The sequence below is a fragment of the Miscanthus floridulus genome, chromosome 5 (assembly GCF_019320115.1).
Source record: "Miscanthus floridulus cultivar M001 chromosome 5, ASM1932011v1, whole genome shotgun sequence".
Lineage (NCBI taxonomy): Eukaryota > Viridiplantae > Streptophyta > Magnoliopsida > Poales > Poaceae > Miscanthus > Miscanthus floridulus.
The window spans coordinates 125237234-125257020 of NC_089584.1; the positions used below are offsets into that span (position 1 = coordinate 125237234).

Genomic DNA, 19787 nt, shown 5'->3' on the forward strand with positions numbered 1-19787 from the left:
AATTGTACAAGATATGCCTCCATGTACATTCACATCCATTTAATCAATCATCGTACTCATGGCCATAACTAACATATATTCAATCAATAATCAACAAATAAACTTACAAGTATTTAATAGTTCATGACTTCATCATTTAACCTATTTTTTTTATAATTTGACCCTTGTTTCGAAGAAAATTTACGTTTGTCCCCCTGAGAGACTTAAACTCATCTTTTGACTCTGGGGGTCGGCACCAGGACTCATGGCGCCGAGACGGCGCCATAGATCTTGACGTCGAGGTGCCTGACGATTCACTACAGACAGAAATCCTAGGTAGCGTTGACATGGTCGGTATCTCGACGCCAAAATATTTAGCGCCACATGTATAGTACAGTACATGAATAGTCTACTGTACTACAACGTGATAACCTTTTTGTCTTGGGACATGCGTTTTGGCACTGTACTACAGCAGAGGAACGACCAAGGCAGCTACCCGGTCACCTCAACTGAGAATCGATGTCGCCCTGTCGCGCGTGGAGAAGGGAGATCAGCCACACGTACCGAGGGAGGGGGGAGGGGGGGGGGGGGGGGGCGCATGCAGCAGCCACCTATGCGAACGGCCAGACACCTCGGCACCCAGATCTATGGCGTCGACCTCCAGAGTTCAAAGATGACTTTAAGTCTCTTAGAGGACCAAAAGTAAATTTTCTTAAAAAAAGAGCCAAATTGTAAAAAAATAGGATCATTTAAGAGTTCAAAGATGAGTTTAAGTCTCTTAGAGGACCAAAAGTAAATTTTCTTAAAAAAAGAGCCAAATTATAAAAAAAAATAGGATCATTTAAGAAAGAAAAAACTCATAGTATATTCTAGTTGTCTAGGGTAAAGAATGGATATTTGACTCGATTAGAATTAGTGATGCTAAAAAATCATGGCTAAGCCAAAATAACAGTATTTGGTAAAGCTATAATATCATTAGATGCAATAGTAGAACCAATGACAATACTGTACTTCTTCCATTCCAAATCGTAAGTTGGACCACTTGACCTTTCTTGCGTTTCGTTCTCCATCTTTCTAAACCTTGGCAAAGCCCAAATATAAATTTGTGTCCTTTTATGTCTGCTGCGTGTTTTGGGCTCCAGCGGCCTGTGGATAAGATGCTGGGTTCATAAATGGGCCGTTAAACCACGCAGACTCGGCGCGAGGGACTAACTATAGTTGGGCCTTGAACCAATCTAACCCGTACAATCCCAAAGAAGAATGAATCTAGCCCAGCCCATGGTGAATCTAGCCCGACAGGAAAAATTCTCCCTCCGGCTCCCTCCTCTCCTTCCCCAACGCAACTGCCCTGCCTGCCATTGGGGAATCCGCGACCCTGGTGGTTGAGGACGGAGACCCGCAAGATTCGCCGCGGAGTGTTCGAGAATCGGAGGCTTCCACTTCGAGGTGCGCGCATTTCTCTCCTCGGTCCTGCCCCGTTGCCCGCAATCTCCGTGTCTCTCACTTGTTTCCATGCCTCGTCACAGTAGCAGACCAGCTGTGGAGAACCAGTGGATCTTGAGGACGCGTGCCGTCCTCCCTGACGGTCAATCTTGCAGTGCCGCCTCGGCCTCGGTGGACTCGCGTAAGCACGGCGGCGCGAAGACGGCCGTGGAATTCAGGCGCTTTCCCTGCTTTCAACGCCCGCTGGTTTCGTCTGACCGGGGAACATTGCTTCGTGAGCACACCCGGTCCCAACGCACCTCGCCGCCCAGGATTGACCTGCTCGTCACCACATCTGGTGCGCTTACCTGGGCCACACGCGCGCAGGAACCATTTCATCGCGTTGCTTCCGAGTGACGTCAGGTGAGTGAAGCTGCCCAACTGCTTTCTTTGCGGGGGTACTTTCACGGTTTCACGGGGAGTTGACAATTGACAAAGCCTGTGCCGTCCAAGGAACTGAAGTCGCAAGCTTCCGTCCTATAAGGAATAGTATTTCTTCCTTTCGCCGGACTAAAGTTCGGTGCCATTCGTCAAGAATTGAGGATCAACTGGCTACTCTGCTCGCTTCTTTCCCCAAGCCCAGGATCCCTCCACAGCTCCAGTTCATCGCAAGCTGCTTGCAGGTTCAGTCGAGTGTGCGGCCCTGCGGGTCCTGATCAGTCTAGCAGCTTTCCCTCTGATTATTTCGAGGGGATTCCTTGCTCTGGTTTAACTCCTCCACCCGATCCAGAGGTACGCTTCTTTTTGTGCCTATGCCTTAGGTAACTCGCAGATCTTCCCACTTTTGTTTGGTAATATCATGTAACTCATCAATTGACATGTCGATTCTTACAATCTTACTGGTACCTATGACCTATCTTCTTAAATGTGTACAGAACCAAGATAAGTCGAACAGCATATGCTCTACTATAGATTTGCTGAAATTGCTGTGTAGTAGTTTGCTAGCCGAATATTATCATCCTTGCCGGAGGCCACTCCATGCTTCCCCTTTCTCAGGATCTATGCACTATTTGTGATGTTGTCTTGCAGTTATATTTTGCCCATACGCTGAATTCCGAAATCCAGTATTCTAAATCATTTTTGTTTTCTCGTATGCAACAGATGCTGTAATTTCTATAATAAACTGCTTCGAGTGAATCATCCTATGCCCTTGCACAATCCTCAGTCATTCATAAATGGCTCGGACCACAGAAGATGATATAGAAGATGTGCCATGTTCAGATCCAGATTCACCGATTCTGGCTGAATATCATATCACAGTTCCTTCTCTTCATGATGGACCAATTCAAGGTACAGCCCGTCATGAGCGACGACTTCTTGATTTCCTGGAAGCCACTCCCTCGGTGCAGTGGCTAAAGAAGATCAATCTTGGTTCTCCATTGATAAAATTTCGGCTGCCATCCACTAGCATCCATGGCAGCCTTCATGTTCAGTTCAGCAGAAAAATCAACTGGAGTTCAATTTTCACTGTATGCAAGAAATGGCTCAAACATCCTATGAACATTGCTCTCCTCATATGGCTGCTCTGTGTTGGTGCCGCTGGTGGCATGTTAGTCTTACTAATGTTGGGACTGCTGAACGATGCATTCCCTTCCAAGCCCTTAAGAAACTATTGGATAGAGATTGACAATCAAATACTTAACGCCCTCTTCACTCTCATGAGCTTATACGAGCACCCAAATATCATCCACCATACTGTTCTCCTCTGCCGGTGGCTGCCAGAGGACGCTGCTAAGCTCAGGAAAGTTTACTGCAAGAATGGGATGTGCCGTCCAAATGAGCGAGCACACATATCCTTTGTGGTTGCCCTCCTCCACATCACTTGCTTATGCCAGTATGCTGATTGTGGCCTGTACTGGGGCTACCCGAGCAGATCACGCTCTGATTTTGCTGACAACTTCTTCTTCATCCTAGGCATCGCTGCACCAGTCTTTGCTGGAGTATACACAGTGTACAGTCCTCTTGGCAGAGGCAATGATGCTCTGTCTGATGAAGAAACCAATGAATCAGACATGGTTCAAGTCGAGTCACCTGAAACAGGAACTGTGGTGAGCAATCCTGCATGGTCTGGCAGGCTGTTTGACTGCAGCGAGGACCCTACTGCATGCTACCTCTCTTTCCTCTGCACGTTCTGTGTGTTTGGGTGGAACATGGAGCGGCTTGGGTTTGGCAACATGTATGTGCACACAGTCATTTTCCTGCTTCTGTGTGTTGCGCCATTCTGGGTGTTCAATGTCACAGCAATGAAAATCCACAACTACGTCCTTGGCGATTTCATTGGTGCTGCAGGGATTGTGCTGTGTTTCTTTGGTCTGCTGTACGGTGGTTTCTGGAGGATCCAGATGAGGAAGACATTTGGGCTGCCCAGAAGTAGGTGGTGCTTTGGATCAGCATCACTAACAGACTACACACAGTGGTTATTCTGCTGGCACTGCGTGCTTGCACAGGAGGTGCGCACTGGGAACCTATACGATGTGAAGAACGGCAGCTTCTATGAGAAACTTATGGACGGTGATGATGTGGAGAATGGGCCAGGATCAGTGGTTACGGCTGAATTGCCAGTCTCTAATGGAGTAGCAGAGGGGAATGGTATCGATGTCAAACTCGCGGTGGATGGTGAAATGACCCCACCCACCCAACCAGTAATAGAATGTGGGGAGAGGGAACGAATTGATTCAGATGTCGTGGCAAATGGTAGCATCCAGCTCAAAAGCTAACCCACAACCGAAGGATGATTTGAGTTATGGTATTTAGAAGTAGCCAAGTCGTTCTCCTATTTTAGTTGACATCACTTTTTGTGGCGTTGTTCTTTCTTTTTGTAAATTCCTGTTCGGTTGGTTAGTAATTTAGCTGTTTTATATTAAAAGGACAATGTCATGAATAGACAATAATTTCAGAGATATTTAAACTGACGTTTTAGAGGTACAGGTTAACAGAAAAAAATCTGCACTTTATTACACTGATCCATTTCAACAGCAGGCTTGAGCCCCTTTGGAGCAATTATGCAAGTCGGCTAATGTAACCAGTGACTTTAGAAGCGATTGGCTGGGGACAGTTCAAAAGGAGATTCTTATCTACCCTATTCCTTTAGTGGGCCTTTGGTTGTTTGCAGTGCTCCTTTTCGAGTGTGAAGTCTCTGACCTCATGAACTATTGCAAAGTGCATGCTTTATTTTGCACGGTGGAGAACAAAAGTTGCAATTGCTTGCAGAAAAGAGGAAGGTACGGATGCAGCTATATAGGCTCCAGGATGCAGAGAGGCAGGCAACTCTACTTGGAGGCTGTTTTGAGTTTGGTACAGTAGTCTCCTACTCAGCTACTCTCCGGCTCTACTCTCCAGGAACCATGGCTGTAAGTTTTTTATCGGTTACTTTCTTTATTACCTGAATTACATGCATCTAGAAGTTTATCTATCATGTTTACAGTAGGGAAGCCTGAAAGTTTCATATGGCCACAGGTTGTGGAGTTGAAGGTTGGGATGCACTGTGAAAGGTGCATCAAGGCCATTAAAAAGGCAATCAAAACGATTGACGGTAAGCCAACCGTCAACTCGGTTCTTTCTATACCACAAAAATCATTCACTTTGAGCTCTTGTATCATTAACCATGCTTATCAGTCGTGCACATATGTGCATGCAGATATGGAGAGCTATCATCTTGAGACGGAGATAAACAAGGTCACGGTGACAGGAAACGTTACCCCAGAGGAAGTCGTCAAGGCTCTCCACAAGATTGGGAAGACGGCAACCAGCTGGGCCGAAGACTGAGGGCCTGGTTGATCTTGATTCAGATCCTGAGATTTTGGTTGGCTGTGTTTGGGTGGAGCTGCCTGCGCAATCAACTTTTCCAGGGCTCCAACTAAACATGCCCGGATGGTTCTCAACCTCGCTCTGACGATCAGTTAGCTAGCTAGCTACTAATTACTATAGTTAACGGAGTAGATTTCTATCTCCATTTCCATGGATCCCATGAGCCTTATGCCCTTGAGCCCTTAAGATGTATATAGGATAATAGGAATAATAACCACAGACAGATGCTGTGACTATGTGAGGTAACCACCGCTGTCATTCACTGTTGCTCGTTGTCACTCGCAATCTCGTATGATCATATGTACAGAGACAGAGTATTGTGTTTACCGGCTCAGTGGGGTCCGATTCACCCGAATTTTGTTTTCTTGCAGATTCTACCTACTTGTTCATGCTCCCATAGGTCGATCGTCAGCGCATGCCGAATGATAAACACGCGCTGTTTGAGAACGTGTCTACCAGGTTGCCTAACACAGCGTCCTAATAGGCTAGTAGCCTTCCTTGACCATTTCTGCTCTGCAGGCGTTGATTCAGCTACGCGATAAATCCCAGCTGACCTGCCTCCATTTGGCCCGACATCTGCTACAGTACGCGAGACGAGACGCTGCCTTCTCCTGCTGTTGCTGACAGCTACTGGCCTGCTACATGCACCGCCGCTTCCCCGTATGGCACGGCCATCGGGCTGGTTCAGAAGAACGTTGGCTTGCACGATGCACGGCGCCACGGCGGTCATTCGTTTGAACAGTTCTTCAGCTGCAGCCTGGGTGCCTTTGCCATGCCGAACTCGTCAGATCAGATGCCGCGTGAACGAACGCTGTCCACGCAAAACAGCTCGGGGCTTGTTTGGATGCCAAAATTTTTGGCAAAGTGCTACTGTAGCATTTTGTTGTTATTTGATAAATAGTGTCCAATCATAGTTTAATTAGGCTTAAAAGATTCGTCTGATTTTGTCTAAACTGTGTAATTAGTTTTATTTTTTATTTATATTTAATACTTCATGCATGCGTCTAAAAATTCGATGTGATGGAGAATCTTGAAAAATTTTGCAAAATAGGGTGGAACTAAACTGGCCCTCGGAAAGCTCCCATCCCAGATACTCTTCCCCCGTCTTGTCTAGCTAGCAACCATTTATAACGAGTGCCGTATCCCGGCGTTTTGTCTGAGAAGCACGTGTTCCTTCGAGCAGATGCCCGGTGCCACGGCGGTCCGGTGCAAGGGAGCAGAGGCGGCACCGGGATAGGAGCAGAGGTCGGCACGGTTGCCTGCTTGCGCGAAAAGAAGCATGAGACGGTGCATTGACAGAGATAGAATGGTTGGATTGGAGATAGGTGTCGACCCATCATCATCCATGACGACTGGTTCTTCTTGTTTCAGTGAGCGAGTTGCGTACGAACGAATTGTGACCAGACGCCGTTCGTCCTCGAGTCTGTGTTTGTCCTGTCGTGGGGAGGAAGAAGGAAGAGAACTTGGCATTCCGCCATCCCTGCATGCAAACAGCTTGGCTGGGGCTGGCGATGGCAGTACGGCATGCTTCAGTTGATTTTGATTCTTGTCTGTCTCAGCTGGGGAGGCATGTTCCCAGGAAGTTTCGTTTTCTATGCACCGTCGCCAGGAAAAATCAACACTTCATTTTCTGCAGTTTCTTCGTCTGCACTCCACGGCATTGCAATTTTGCAATTTTATAGGATTCAGTACCCTGTTTTTCCTAGAAACGGCACCTGGAGTTGGAGACAACGCCTACAGCCTTACTACAGCTCTAACATCAACAGCTTATCAGCCTGTTCGGGAGGCCGTATCGTATCGTGGATTATTTACTGCTGGCTGGTTTGGTGTGAGAGAAAAACACTGTTCACGGCTGGAAATTTACAATCGTTTATGATCGCACACACCGCGTCACCGCCACATCGGGTTTTTTGTTTTTTCAACCAAGATCGTACGTTGTTGCCTTCGGAAGAGCTGAGCCGCATGTTCACGTCACTGTGCCTTGTCAATCGTAGGTCTTGGGGTTCATTTAATTTAATTTCCACGGGTCTGAAGAACCAATGTCTGCTAGAATTCATTATCGTACGTACATAGTGCGTGTTCTTTTAATTATATGAACCGTACGTTTATCTGGTGTTTGCTACGAGAGGCCTCGTTTAGATTGAGGTTAGGAATCAGTATTTGACACTGTAGTACATTTGTTTGTATTTGATAATTATTGTCTAATCATGGTCTAACTAGGCACAAAAGATTTGTCTCGTAATTTACAATCAAACTGTGTAATCAGTTATTTTTTTATCTACATTTAATACTCCATACATGTGTCCAAAGATTTAATATGATGAAGAGAGAGTGAAAAAACTTACAATCTAAACCAGGCCAGAGTTGAACACTTAACCTAATGTTGACGTCGGGTACGCTGTGCCAATCGTAGGCCTTTGATGTCTTTGGTATGATGGTACCTCCGTAGCTGTCGCCTCATCGGTCTTTTTACCGCTCTGCATGTTGTCAGCAGTTACGTCTTTCCATAGCAATTACTCCCCCCGTTCAAAAAAATACACTCGACTTTTAATAATCAATTACTTTTGAATTTGATTATTAGATTTATAAAAATAGCTTCGATGTCTCTAAATGTGTTTACCATAAAATTATATTACAAATGATACTTATTCTCTATAGTACATATTAGTACTTTTTCATATATTTAGTTAAATTTGAGATTAATTGAGTCATAAAAAAGTGAGACGTACACGTTTGGGTGAAGGGAGTATTAGGCCAATCTCAGTAGGAATTTTATCTTCCAGTTTCCAAGACTCCATGTGTTAAATACAATGCATATAAGTTTCATCCTCATAAAACTCATTTCATCCCGTAAAACTTTCATCATCTCTCCCTTCATCTCTGTGTCATGTCAACTTATTTAGTGCCATAAAACTTCCACTAAGATTGACCTTAGTAGCAAACATGTTGCAAAAAAAGGGAAGACGAACACATGTCGATGTTTATTGTGGACTTGTAGCATACTGTGGTTAGAGATGAAAATGGGTCAGGTCGACCTATTGGATAGTTGGTCGGACACATGAAACCAATATTACTGGACCACAAGGGATGCCCTCAGAATCGGAAAATTGGTCGATATGTCGAGAACCTATGACCTAATAGGTAGGATGGGTCGACCCAATCACGTGAAACAATATTTTTTCTAACTTGTTGATCTTCTTTTTCTCGAACAAACACGATTGATGATAACTTGTTAAGAACGTCCATGCTTAGAAGTAAACTGAAGAATATAATATATTGAAGGTGAAAATAAAATGTCACTTTTAAACTTATTTTTATTTGATCCTTACTAAAATAAGAAATAAACTGAAGGATCAGGTCCAATGGTAGTGGGGTCGGACTGGCCATCGCTAACGGTGGTGTATAGCCGGTACGAGTCCGATGCATGCGCTTGCATCGGCGAGCACAGTGCACTGAAAACAGCAGCTAGCTACTAGCAAGTAAACATGCTGCATAAAAAAAGGAAGAATTACGCGTGCCGGTGTTGTCGTATACTGATGCTACGTTGGTTTACAGCCGATACGACGCATGCGCTTGCATCGGCGAGCACAGTGGGCTGAAAACAACAGCTCCTGCTTTGTCCTCAGTACAAACTCGAACTACTCATCCAGTCAGTTTGTCAGCCACTACTGTTGTGGCACCGGTTTCAGGTTTCTCGACATTCTTTAGTACATCTCTGAAGAGACAGACAGGCTACTTACTGAATTCAGCGGAGTCATTAGAGAATTCAGAAACGCGGACTGTTTTTTCCCTTAAAAATAGGCGGAGCATCTCCTCTGGTTAGCGAACCGAACGGGTAACACACACCTTCCAAGAAAGATGGAGAAGCTCCAACTAACAGATCTTCCTTCCTCCTCCTTCCTTTTTCCAGGAAAGAGACGAAGGAGCAGTCTGTCCAGCAGGACTGCAAGAGCAGCCAGCAGCTCTACGCAGCGCCGCACAGAACAGTCCTTTGTGCTCACCAAACACCGCATAGAAACGTCAGCCCGTGGACCATCAGTCCAGCCCAACGACCCAATTGCAGCAAAAATAAATAAATAAACACAGGATGAAAAGCATTGCTCCTTCTTTATTTATTTAGCATCCGACGCCGTAAACTTGCGGATAATCGTGCGTGAGGCCACTCGCCAAGTTGTGTGTGCGAGTTGGTGTCGCTAGCTAGAGGGAAGAATTAACTGAGATTCTACTACCTGGTGGGTGGTGGTGGTGTTAGCTAGCTAGGCTAGGAGTCGTAGTTCGCCGGGGGTGTGGCTGCAAAGTTACGCGAAGAACGGCGTTTTGTCCTGGACTCCTGGTGACCTGGTCGTGCTGAAGAATGGTCGTCTGCTAAGAACCGCTCGCCTGCACTGCACCCAGCAGTAACGATCACGGGAAACTTTTGCGCAGCGCAAGAAAGGTTAACCAAATATGGGGGGACACACCAAAACTCCAAAACTCCACGAGTGATCGTCTGATCGAGTGATGAGCGAGACTCTGCTCAAGCTTGAGTAGGGCTCATGCTGACAAGTTCAATCCACCATGATGCACAAAAAAAAAGTATTAGCAACTAATGAAATATATTTCGTACCTATAGCAAATCATAACTTATGTTTTCGCTTTCTCACGATATAAAGACAGGACTTGTATACATACTATGTGATCTCTATTTAATTGCAGAAAAGCTAATGATCAGCCGGTTGCGATCAACCGGTTTTTGGTCCGTGCGATGCGGATCATGCTGGTGCGTGCGATGCGTCCCTATGCGTGCGTGCGCTCGGCTTCAACGTGCGTGCGTGCGATGCGTCCCTGTGTGTGCTGGTGCATGCGTCCCTGCCTGACACACGAACGCGAGCACGAAACACCCTGCGACAATCTCTCCTCTCTTACCTCCTTGTGTGGATTTTTTTTGAAATTTATGAAGAATTTATGAATAATTTGACATATATTTCTTCGATGTCTGGAATCCATAGAAATATTGTGTAAATCTTTTTGAAAAAATTGACATATTTTTGTGTTATTCTCATATTACATCACTCTATCTAATAAATTACACTGAAGAAATAACTGTAAATATAGTAATAAGGCGGTGTAAATATAGCTATAAGATATTATAAGTGCATAAAAAAATTTGATTGATAGGAAGAGCTAAAACAACCTGTTGTTGAGTAGACATCTCCTTTAATTACGGTAGATTTGTCGATTGCTGTATATGATTTTCATCCATATTTATAGTCTCCCCACCCCTTGCGTCACATCTCTACCGATCTTCAAGTTGTGTTTAGGAGAAATACTAGCTAGTTATATCAGCCCTTGTGGTGGCTCGTCTCTATAATATTTAGTTTTTTTTGCATAAAATTGGATGTTAATGGTAGTACTTAAAAGTGAATTTGAGGGAATTGTTTTATTTTTAATATGCACATAGGTGGCTAGTTGGGTAACTTAGATGCAAATTCAAAGGATTACTTAGATTATTTGTTATAATGTCGGGAGTTGGAAGATCTAGATTCAAATATAAGGGCTACTGTAGATTATCTTTCTTAATAGCATTGGTGAGTAATTTACATGTAAGTTTACATAGCACTTTAGATTATTTTTCATAATGACATATGTGGGGTAAGTTAGATAATTTAGAGCGTTATTTTAGATTACCTTTGATAATACCATATGCAGGTAATCGACATGCTATTTAAACGCTACGCGGTGATATGATATGTCCTTTTAATAGACCATTTATCCCATTTAATTGATCATGTAGCCCGTGTAAGTGATTGTAGCCCAAATAAACGCTAAATGATAGGTGCCGGATTGTTTACTATACCATTTAACGTTTTAGTGAACATTGGTTGTTGTTTTTGTTATTTTTAATAATGCCAAACGACAATATTTTTAAAAAAAACATAATTGATCGTGTAGCGGGAATCAATGTTGGCTTCCCGCTCGGCCTGTACCTAAGCGAAGATGATGAGCTCGACTCCCCAGCCATTTACCCCAATCTAGGAATGCGGGATGAAGGGTTTCGACTGAGGATGGCGATTTGGGGCAAGAGGGATAGGATCGGACACTCGATTCGGGGGCTAGGGTTTGGGCGATGCGGAGTCAGGGACGAACTAGGACGGAGGAAGAGCAGAGACGGCCAAATGGCTAAATGAAAAGTGCAGGGTGTTTTTCAGTTATTTTCATGTTTGCCCTAGTCATCACGTACGTGGAACATGCCTATTCAACCGACGTGGAGTGCCAGGTCAGCCACCAGCCGGGGTGGGTGGCTAATTTTGACCGGGATGGGCCACTAAAATAGATTAGGGAGCCCGGATTGCAGTTTCATAATTTGGGAACTGGGATGAAACCTCAATAATAGTTTAGAGACCGGCCATATAATTTACTCATTTAGGAATTACTATCTTTCATAACGATAGATGTGGCTAATTATTTAGAAAACAAATTGATCCGTAGCTACTCAGCCTGTTCGGTTGGCTGGTTCGTATCGTTGCTGGTTCGTGAAGAAGTACTGCTGGCTGGTTTGTGTGAGAGAAAAATACTGTTCCGGCTGAAAATTTACGATCGTTTACGACAAGCCAGAGCCAAACGAACAGGCTGACTATCGATGGTGATAGAGTCTACTGAATTAATGATAGGTCTTTATGATTTATATAAGAGTTTCTAACTTTTTCTAGTATATTTTATTTATAGAGACTGTAAAGTGGCTGAATACTGCTGGTTCATGGTATCACGGGGGCACTGAATTTCCGAGTTCCATCGAACACATCACATGCGTCATGCGCGCCAATCAACAAAACCTTGCCGTCGGAGCATGATTTTGGGCAAATCGAACACGCCTACTCTGGCGTCCTACACCTTGAGATCAGATGCCTGTAGTAGAAGGACCTGTTACGCACTCAAGAACCACATGCTCGTTGAATCGCGTAATCATTTTCAAGGAGAGGAGCGATATGGTCCGTGGCCCAGGGAGCACATGGATTTGTGCCTAAGTTCACCGGGTTGAGTCGTCATAGCCCCTACTTGGTGCCGAACGACATCTGAATTGGACAAACACTACCGGAGAACAGACTTTAGAACGATGTCCCAATTTAACATTAATCTCGACATTTTTTGCCCTCGAGATTAAAGGACCCTTTAGTCCCGGTTAATAATACCAACCGGGACTAAAGTTCCCTGTCCAACGGTCATCCGCAGGGCAGAGATCTTTAGTCCCGGCTGGTATTACCAACCGGGACTAAAGGTTGGGAATAAAGATTAATCTTTAGTCCCGGTTTGGCCCCCTAACCGGGATTAATTATCCCGGCCTATAATCCAGCTTATTTCTTCCTCCCGAGCCCGAGCCATTCCATTCAAACTCACTGCCTCTGTTCTTCAGCTTGCTGTTGTTCTTGCTCTCTCCCCATCCATTGGTGTTGCTCTTTGATTTTGGAGGTAACAAACTTAATCCTCTTATGTTTTATCAGTAGTTTATCTCATTTTGCGATGTAGATGCATGTGTAACTTTATATGTTGGACTTTATTATGATTTTATATGTCATTTTTAGCTCAAAATCACATGATGATTTGCATATATGTTTGGATAAACAAAAGTTAAATTAGTTCATCAAAATCACGCCTCGCTCGTCCTCGCTGGAGCACGCGCCTCTTCGTCCCCGGTGACTTACGTGATCTTAGAATTAATTTTTCCATGAAATGAAAAACTTAGAAAATTGTTAGAAAATTGTAGAAAATCCGTACTAGTTAAACTTGCGGACCGTGTTCAGCTCGGCAAGCATGTTCTTTGCCGAGCGGTAACGGACGTCAAAGAGGAGCTTTGATTCTACGAGGGAGAGCGGCAACGGTCGTGGAAGACCGTGTTCCCTTTCTCGTAGAATCGGAGCTCTTCCTTGGCCAAATACGGTGCCGTCCGGTGGAGAAATGCTCGCCGAGATGATCACGTAAGCAAGGTCAACTAGTACGGATGGTTATTTATTGAAACATATTTTTGAGCTATAATTTGATGGATATTTGATAACTTCAGACCTACAAATGTCATCTACAAATGTTACTATCTTTGGCAACCTAAATGTCCGCGAGCTCGCCGATATCGAGCAGGTCACTTAGAATTATTTTTTCCATAAAATGAAATACTTAGAAATCATGCCTTTCATTTTTTAGAATTAAATTTTCCATGAAATGAAAAACTTAGAAAATAGTTAGAAAATTGTAGAAAATCCGTACTAGTTGAACTTGCGGACCGCGTTCAAGTCGGCGAGCATGTTCTCTGCCGAGCGGTAACGGACGTCAAGGAGGAGCTTTGATTCTACGAGGGAGAGCGGCAACGACCGTGTTCCCTTTCTCGTAGAATCGGAGCTCTTCCTTGACCAAGTACGGTGCCGTCCGGTGGAGAAATACTGACCGAGATGATCACGTAAGCAAGGTCAACTAGTACGTATGGTTATTTATTGAAACATGTGAAATCCGTACTAATTTTGTTTAAATATATCATTTTAGAAAATATAAAATTTACACTAGTTTACAAAAATAAGTATAGAAAGTAGATGACAATTGGTACTGGATCCTCGGCCTCTCATTCGGTTGCGAAACGACTGAGGCCAGAACTCCCTCTCATTATCTGCGGCAAGTGTAAGCAAAAGATTGTGATGGAGTACCGAGTCAAGAGACAGGGACCCAACAAGGGTCGTGTTTTCTATAAGTGCCCGGATCGCGATGTGAGTTTCTTACGTATTTTATAATTATGGCTCATTGACCTGCTTTTCTTGAATATTTTTGACTAAATATTTTTTGGCTTTAATTTCAGTGGGAAGGCAATGGATGCGATAGTTGGTACTGGGAGGAAGATTATGCTACATACGTGCAGAATTTGGGTGCGCTTGAGGTAGCGGCTGCTGATGATGAGGCAGTGAGCCAGCAGGAGAAGCTTATTGATATTCAATAGAAGAATGATTTGTCTATTTTAGTTGCGTACGATCACAAAATAATTATGTTACTGAAGTGCATTGTAGTTTTAGTTTGTTTAGTGATAGTTGGGATTGCTTACGTTGTAGCCAGGCTTAGTTAATTAATCAACCGTGTGTGTGTCATCTATGTTGTGTAATAAAATACTTAATTATGTTTAAGGTTTTCATAATTTGTCATGTAATGCAGATTATGTCACGCCATTGGATGTATAATGCCGATCGCCGCTCCCAAGACTTTATTGAGGGTATGCACTATTTCTTAGGTGTGGCCGAGGCAAATAAGCGGGATGGTTTCATGTGCTGTCCATGTGCCATATGTAAGAATTTAAAGAAATATTCAAGCTCAATGAGTCTTCGTTCACATTTGCTTAAGTCAGGTTTTATGTCAAACTATATATGTTAGACTAAGCATAAAAAAAGCGGGGTCATGATTAAAGAAGGTGAAGGAGAAGATTTAGACATCGATGATATTATTGCTTAGTATGCTGCCTTTGATGATACTATAATGGGGAGAGATAAAGAAGAGGTAGCGGCAGAAGATGATCTCGGTGATGCTCTTGGTGATGCCATTCGTGATGCACAACAAGAATGCGAAAGTGAAAAAGAGAAAGTTAAGTTCGAGCGCATGCTTGAGGATCATAGAAAGTTGCTATACCCGACGGCCGAAGAGGGGCAAAAAAAACTAGGTACAACACTGGAATTGCTACAGTAGAAGGCAAAGAATGGTATATCCGACAAGGCATTTAGGAATTTATTGAACCTCATAAAGAAGATGCTTCCGAAGTCAAATGAATTACCCACCACTACGTATGAAGCAAAAAAGGTTATCTGCCCTTTGGGATTAAAAATCCAGAAGATACATGCATGTCCTAATGACTGCATCCTCTACCATGGCAATGAATACGAGAATTTAGATGAATACTCGGTATGTAAAGCAGCGCGGTATAAGATCAGGCGCGATGATCCTGGTGACGTCGAGGGTGAACAACGTCATAGAAAGAAAATCTCTACCAAGGTTAAGTGGTATGCTCCTATAATACCACGCTTAAAACGTTTGTTCAGAAATAAAGACCATGCAAAGTTGTTGCGGTGGCATAAAGAAGACCGTAAGGTAGATAATATGCTGAGACACCCAGCTGATGGGTCCTAGTGGAGAGCGATAGACAGGGAATTTCCAGAGTTTGCAAATAAGGCTAGAAACTTAAGGTTCGCCTTAAGTACAGATGGTATGAATCCTTTTAGGGAGCAGAGCACTAGTCATAGCACTTGGCCAGTTACTCTATGTATCTACAACCTTCCTCCATGGTTATGCATGAAGCGGAAGTTCATTATGATACCGATCCTCATCCAAGGTCCGAGGCAACCTGGCAACGACATTGATGTCTATCTGAAGCTATTAGTTGAAGAACTTCTAGTTTTATGGAACAAACCAGGTGTACATGTCTGGGATGAGTACAAACAAGAATACTTTGACCTACGAGCAATGTTGTTCGTAATAATCAATGATTGGCCTACTTTAAGTAATCTTTCAGGTCAGACAAACAAAGGATATAATGCATGCATACATTATTTTGATGACCTTGACAGTATATATTTGAAAAGATGTCAAAAGGTCGTGTACCTTGGTCATCGTCGATTCCTTCCTTTGAATCACCAAGTAAGAAAGAAAGGTAAGCATTTTAAAGGTAAGCCAGACCACCGGAAGAAGTCTCATAACCGAACCGGAGAAGATGTACTCGTAATGGTCAAGGATGTGAAAGTAGTATTTGGAAAGAGACAAGGTAGCAAATCTATTTCCAAAGATGCTAAGGGACATGCACCCATGTGGAAGAAGTCCATCTTTTGGGAGCTACCCTATTGGCAAGTCCTAGAGGTCCGCAACGCAATCGACGTAATGCACCTGACATAGAATCTTTGTGTGAACCTGTTAGGATTCATGGGTGTGTACGGGAAGCCAAAGGATTCACTTGAAGCACGCTAGGACTTGCAGGGCATGAAAGAACGAGACAACCTTCATCCAGAGAAGACAGATGATGAACGTCATTACTTAAGTCCTACTAGCTACACGCTTAGCAAAGAAGAGAGGAACAGTATGTTCGAATGTCTAAGCAGCATCAAGGTACCATCGGGATTCTCCTCCAATATAAAGGGTATAATAAATGTGTCAAAGAAAAAATTCCTAAACTTAAAGTCCCACGACTGCCACGTGCTTATGATGCAATTGCTTCTAGTTGCTTTAAGATGAATTCTACCTCCACATGTACGTCTAGCTACCGTGAAGCTATGTGCATTCCTCAATGCAATTTCTCAGAAGGCAATCAATCTAGTGGAACTAGCTACTCTACAGAATGGTATGGTTCAATGTCTTGTCAGCTTTGAGTTGGTGTTCCCTCCATCCTTCTTTAATATCATGACACACCTCCTAGTTCATTTGGTGAAGAAGATTAGTATTTTTGGACCTGTGTTCTTACATAACATGTTCCCCTTTGAGAGGTTTATGGGAGTCTTGAAGAAATATTGAAAGTCCGTTCTAAGCCTGAAAGAAGCATCGCCCAGGGCTATGGAATAGAGGATGTCATTGAGTTCTGTATTGACTTTATTTCTGACCTTGCCCCGATTGGCGTTCCCAAATCGCGACACGAGGGGAGACTCAGTGGTAAAGGAACTTTAGGGAAGAAAACATATATTGGCATGGAAGACGATTATTTCAATAAAGCACACTACATAGTTCTTCAGAACTTGTCATTGGTGCATCCGTACATCGAGATACATAAGGAGTTCTTACGATCCAAGTTTCTAGGGAAGACTGAAGCTTGGATTAGGCATCAACACATGGAAAGTTTCAGTGGTTGGTTGCGAAAAGAATGTCAAGGCGATGACAATATTGATGAGCAACTGTATTTGTTGGCTAGGCAACCATCATGGCATATCCTCACGTACCAAGGGTATGAGATAAATGGGAATACATTTTACATAGTTGCCCAAGATAAAAGGAGCACCAATCAAAATAGTGGTGTTCGCATAGATGGCACAAATCCAAATGGGAATATACAAATATATTATGGCCGCATAGAAGATATATGGAAACTAGACTACGCACCTAATTTTAAAGTCCCTTTGTTCCGGTGCCAATGGGTGAAGCTGACCGGAGGAGGGGTAACAGTCGACAAAGAGTATGGAATGACAACAGTGGACCTCAACAATATTGGGTACAAAGATGAACCATTCGTCCTTGCTGCCGATGTGAGTCAGATGTTCTATGTGAAAGACATGTCTACAAAATCAAAGAGAGGAAAAAACAAAGACATCAACTCAATGATCAATGAGCCAAAGCGCCACATAGTTCTTTCTGGGAAAATAAATATAGTGGAAATTGAAGACAAGTCAGACATGTCATAAGATTATGAAAGAAATGTCCGAATTCCACCCTTCATAGTGAAGAAAGATCCAAGACTCATGTTAAATGATGAAGACACTCCATAGTTATGACAAGATCATAACCAAGGGTCATACGTCAAGAAAAAATTCACTGTTATGCCCGCATGATACAACGATGCAAATCATAGATTGTCTCCAATTGAAAAGCTTTGAATACCAAGTTTGTTCAGCTCATCAAGATATACAATCCTTATATAGGCCATTTTTTCATTTGAGAAAGTTTGAACAAAATGTAGTTCAAATTTCACAAGTGTGTGACATAGTTTTAGAAAGTCTATATGAGAATCAAGGATTTGTGACTAGTGTTTGATAAAACTTTCTCAAATAGAAAAATGAGCTATGTAACAATTGTAGATCTTGCTAAGATGATCAAACTTGGTATTCAGAGATTTTTCATCTGAGATCATTTAGTGTCTCATTTGAGCAAGTTTGACCAAGTCAAATTTGGTCAAATGAAAAAACAACACTTTGACTCTAGTATTCTGAACTCTAAATGACTTCAAATTGAAAAGTTTTGAGTACCAAGTTTGTTAAAATCATCAGGATCTACAATTGTTGTTTTGGTCAACTTTCCATTTGAGATAGTTTGGACGGTTCAAATTTGTGATTTTTAAATTTCGACGCCTACAAACTAGTTTTCGGAACCCTAGATTGTCTCCAATTGAAAAGTTTTGAATACCAAGTTTGTTCAGCTCATCAAGATATACAATCCTTATATAGGCCATTTTTTCATTTGAGAAAGTTTGAATAAAATATAGTTCAAATTTCACAAGTGTGTGACATAGTTTTAGAAAGTCTATATGAGAATCAAGGATTTGTGACTAGTGTTTGATAAAACTTCCTTAAATGGAAAAATAAGCTATATAACAATTGTAGATATTGCTGAGATGATCAAACTTGGTATTCAGAGATTTTTCATCTGAGATCATTTAGTGTCTCATTTGAGCAAGTTTGACCCAGTCAAATTTGGTCAAATGAAAAAACAACACTTTGACTCTAGTATTCTGAACTCTAAATGACTTCAAATTGAAAAGTTTTGAGTACCAAGTTTGTTAAAATCATCAAGATCTACAATTGTTGTTTTGGTCAACTTTCTATTTGAGATAGTTTGGATGGTTCAAATTTGTGATTTTTAAATTTCGACGCCTACAAACTAGTTTTTGGAACCCTAGATTGTCTCCAATTGAAAAGTTTTGAATACCAAGTTTGTTCAGATCATCAAGATATGCAGTCCTTATATAGGCTATTTTTTCATTTGAGAAAGTTTGAATAAAATATAGTTCAAATTTCACAAGTGTGTGACATAGTTTTAGAAAGTCTATATGAGAATCAAGGATTTGTGACTAGTGTTTGATAAAACTTTCTTAAATGGAAAATAAGCTATGTAACAATTGTAGATCTTGCTGAGATGATCAAACTTGGTATTCAGAGATTTTTCATCTGAGGTCATTTAGTGTCTCATTTGAGCAAGTTTGACCAAGTCAAATTTAGTCAAATAAAAAAACAACACTTTGACTCTAGTATTCTGAACTCTAAATGACTTCAAATTGAAAAGTTTTGAGTACCAAGTTTGTTAAAATCATCATGATCTACAATTGTTGTTTTAGTCAACTTTCCATTTGAGATAGTTTGGACGGTTCAAATTTGTGATTTTTAAATTTTGACGCCTACAAACTAGTTTTCGGAACCCTAGATTGTCTCCAATTGAAAAGTTTTGAATACCAAGTTTGTTCATCTCATCAAGATATACAATTCTTATATAGGCCATTTTTTCATTTGAGAAAGTTTGAACAAAATGTAGTTCAAATTTCACAAGTGTGTGACATAGTTTTAGAAAGTCTATGAGAATCAAAGATTTGTGACTAGTGTTTGATAAAACTTTCTCAAATGGAAAAATAAGCTATGTAACAATTGTAGATCTTGCTGATATGATCAAACTTGGTATTTAGAGATTTTTCATCTGAGGTCATTTAGTGTCTCATTTGAGCAAATTTGACCAAGTCAAATTTGGTCAAATGAAAAAATAACACTTTGACTCTAGTATTCAGAACTCTAAATGACTTCAAATTGAAAAGTTTTGAGTACCAAGTTTGTTAAAATCATCAA

The 19787-nt window shown here is 42.2% G+C and overlaps 1 protein-coding gene across 7 annotated transcripts; it reads left to right on the forward strand.

The window, feature by feature from the left end:
- The first annotated feature begins 1292 nt into the window (after positions 1 to 1292).
- Positions 1293 to 6095, forward strand: LOC136450666 (copper transport protein ATX1-like). 7 transcript variants are annotated; one of them, XM_066451224.1, is made up of 6 exons: positions 1293 to 1425; positions 1512 to 1824; positions 1915 to 2193; positions 2563 to 4811; positions 4886 to 4993; positions 5099 to 5166. In XM_066451224.1, the coding sequence occupies exon 4, from the start codon at positions 2637 to 2639 to the stop codon at positions 4176 to 4178; it is 1542 nt and encodes a 513-aa protein (XP_066307321.1). In that variant the 5' UTR covers positions 1293 to 1425; positions 1512 to 1824; positions 1915 to 2193; positions 2563 to 2636; the 3' UTR covers positions 4179 to 4811; positions 4886 to 4993; positions 5099 to 5166. The 7 variants fall into 7 exon arrangements, with proteins under 7 accessions (XP_066307321.1, XP_066307318.1, XP_066307316.1 ...); XM_066451221.1 differs by having other exon boundaries at positions 1297 to 1425; positions 1506 to 1824; positions 5077 to 5215; XM_066451219.1 differs by having other exon boundaries at positions 1297 to 1425; positions 1506 to 1824.
- The last annotated feature ends 13692 nt before the right edge of the window (positions 6096 to 19787 follow it).

Excerpts from the sequence above, each read along its gene's own strand:
- LOC136450666 (XM_066451224.1), top strand. The coding sequence starts at position 2,637 with ATGGCTCGGACCACAGAAGATGATATAGAAGATGTGCCATGTTCAGAT.